General features: G+C 52.7%; 1 protein-coding gene across 1 annotated transcript; it reads left to right on the top strand.

Moving 5' to 3' along the window:
* Positions 1-4: 4 nt before the first annotated feature.
* LOC108254409 (eukaryotic translation initiation factor 5B) lies at positions 5-367 on the top strand (the record flags this gene model as incomplete). Its single annotated transcript, XM_017449400.1, has 1 exon — positions 5-367. A coding segment is annotated over one exon (363 nt), but the record flags the coding sequence as incomplete, so codon positions are not given.
* Positions 368-370: the final 3 nt, after the last annotated feature.

Here is a 370-nt window from a genome sequence, read left to right as displayed (position 1 = left end):
TTCCCTAGGGGTGAAAATCTTCCAGGCGGACATCATCTATCATCTGTTCGACAAGTTCACCGCGTACCGGGAGGAACTCAAAGCTAAAAAGCGAGAGGAGTTCAAACACATTGCCGTGTTCCCGTGCCGTCTGAAAGTGCTTCCTCAGTTTATATTCAACTCCCGCGACCCCATCGTGATGGGTGTCATGGTGGAAGCTGGGATAGTGAAGGAAGGCACTCCGCTTTGTGTCCCCAGCAGAGAGTTCGTAGAGCTGGGCATTGTGACGAGCATAGAGAGCAATCACAAGACGGTCGAGTCTGCGAGGAAGGGCCAGGAGATTTGTATCAAGATTGAACCCATACCGGGCGAGGCGCCGAAAATGTTCGGG

The sequence above is a fragment of the Diaphorina citri genome, unplaced genomic scaffold (genome assembly GCF_000475195.1).
Source record: "Diaphorina citri unplaced genomic scaffold, Diaci psyllid genome assembly version 1.1 scaffold75980, whole genome shotgun sequence".
Taxonomy (NCBI): Eukaryota; Metazoa; Arthropoda; class Insecta; order Hemiptera; family Psyllidae; genus Diaphorina; species Diaphorina citri.
This window is presented reverse-complemented; position numbering and strand designations above follow the sequence as displayed.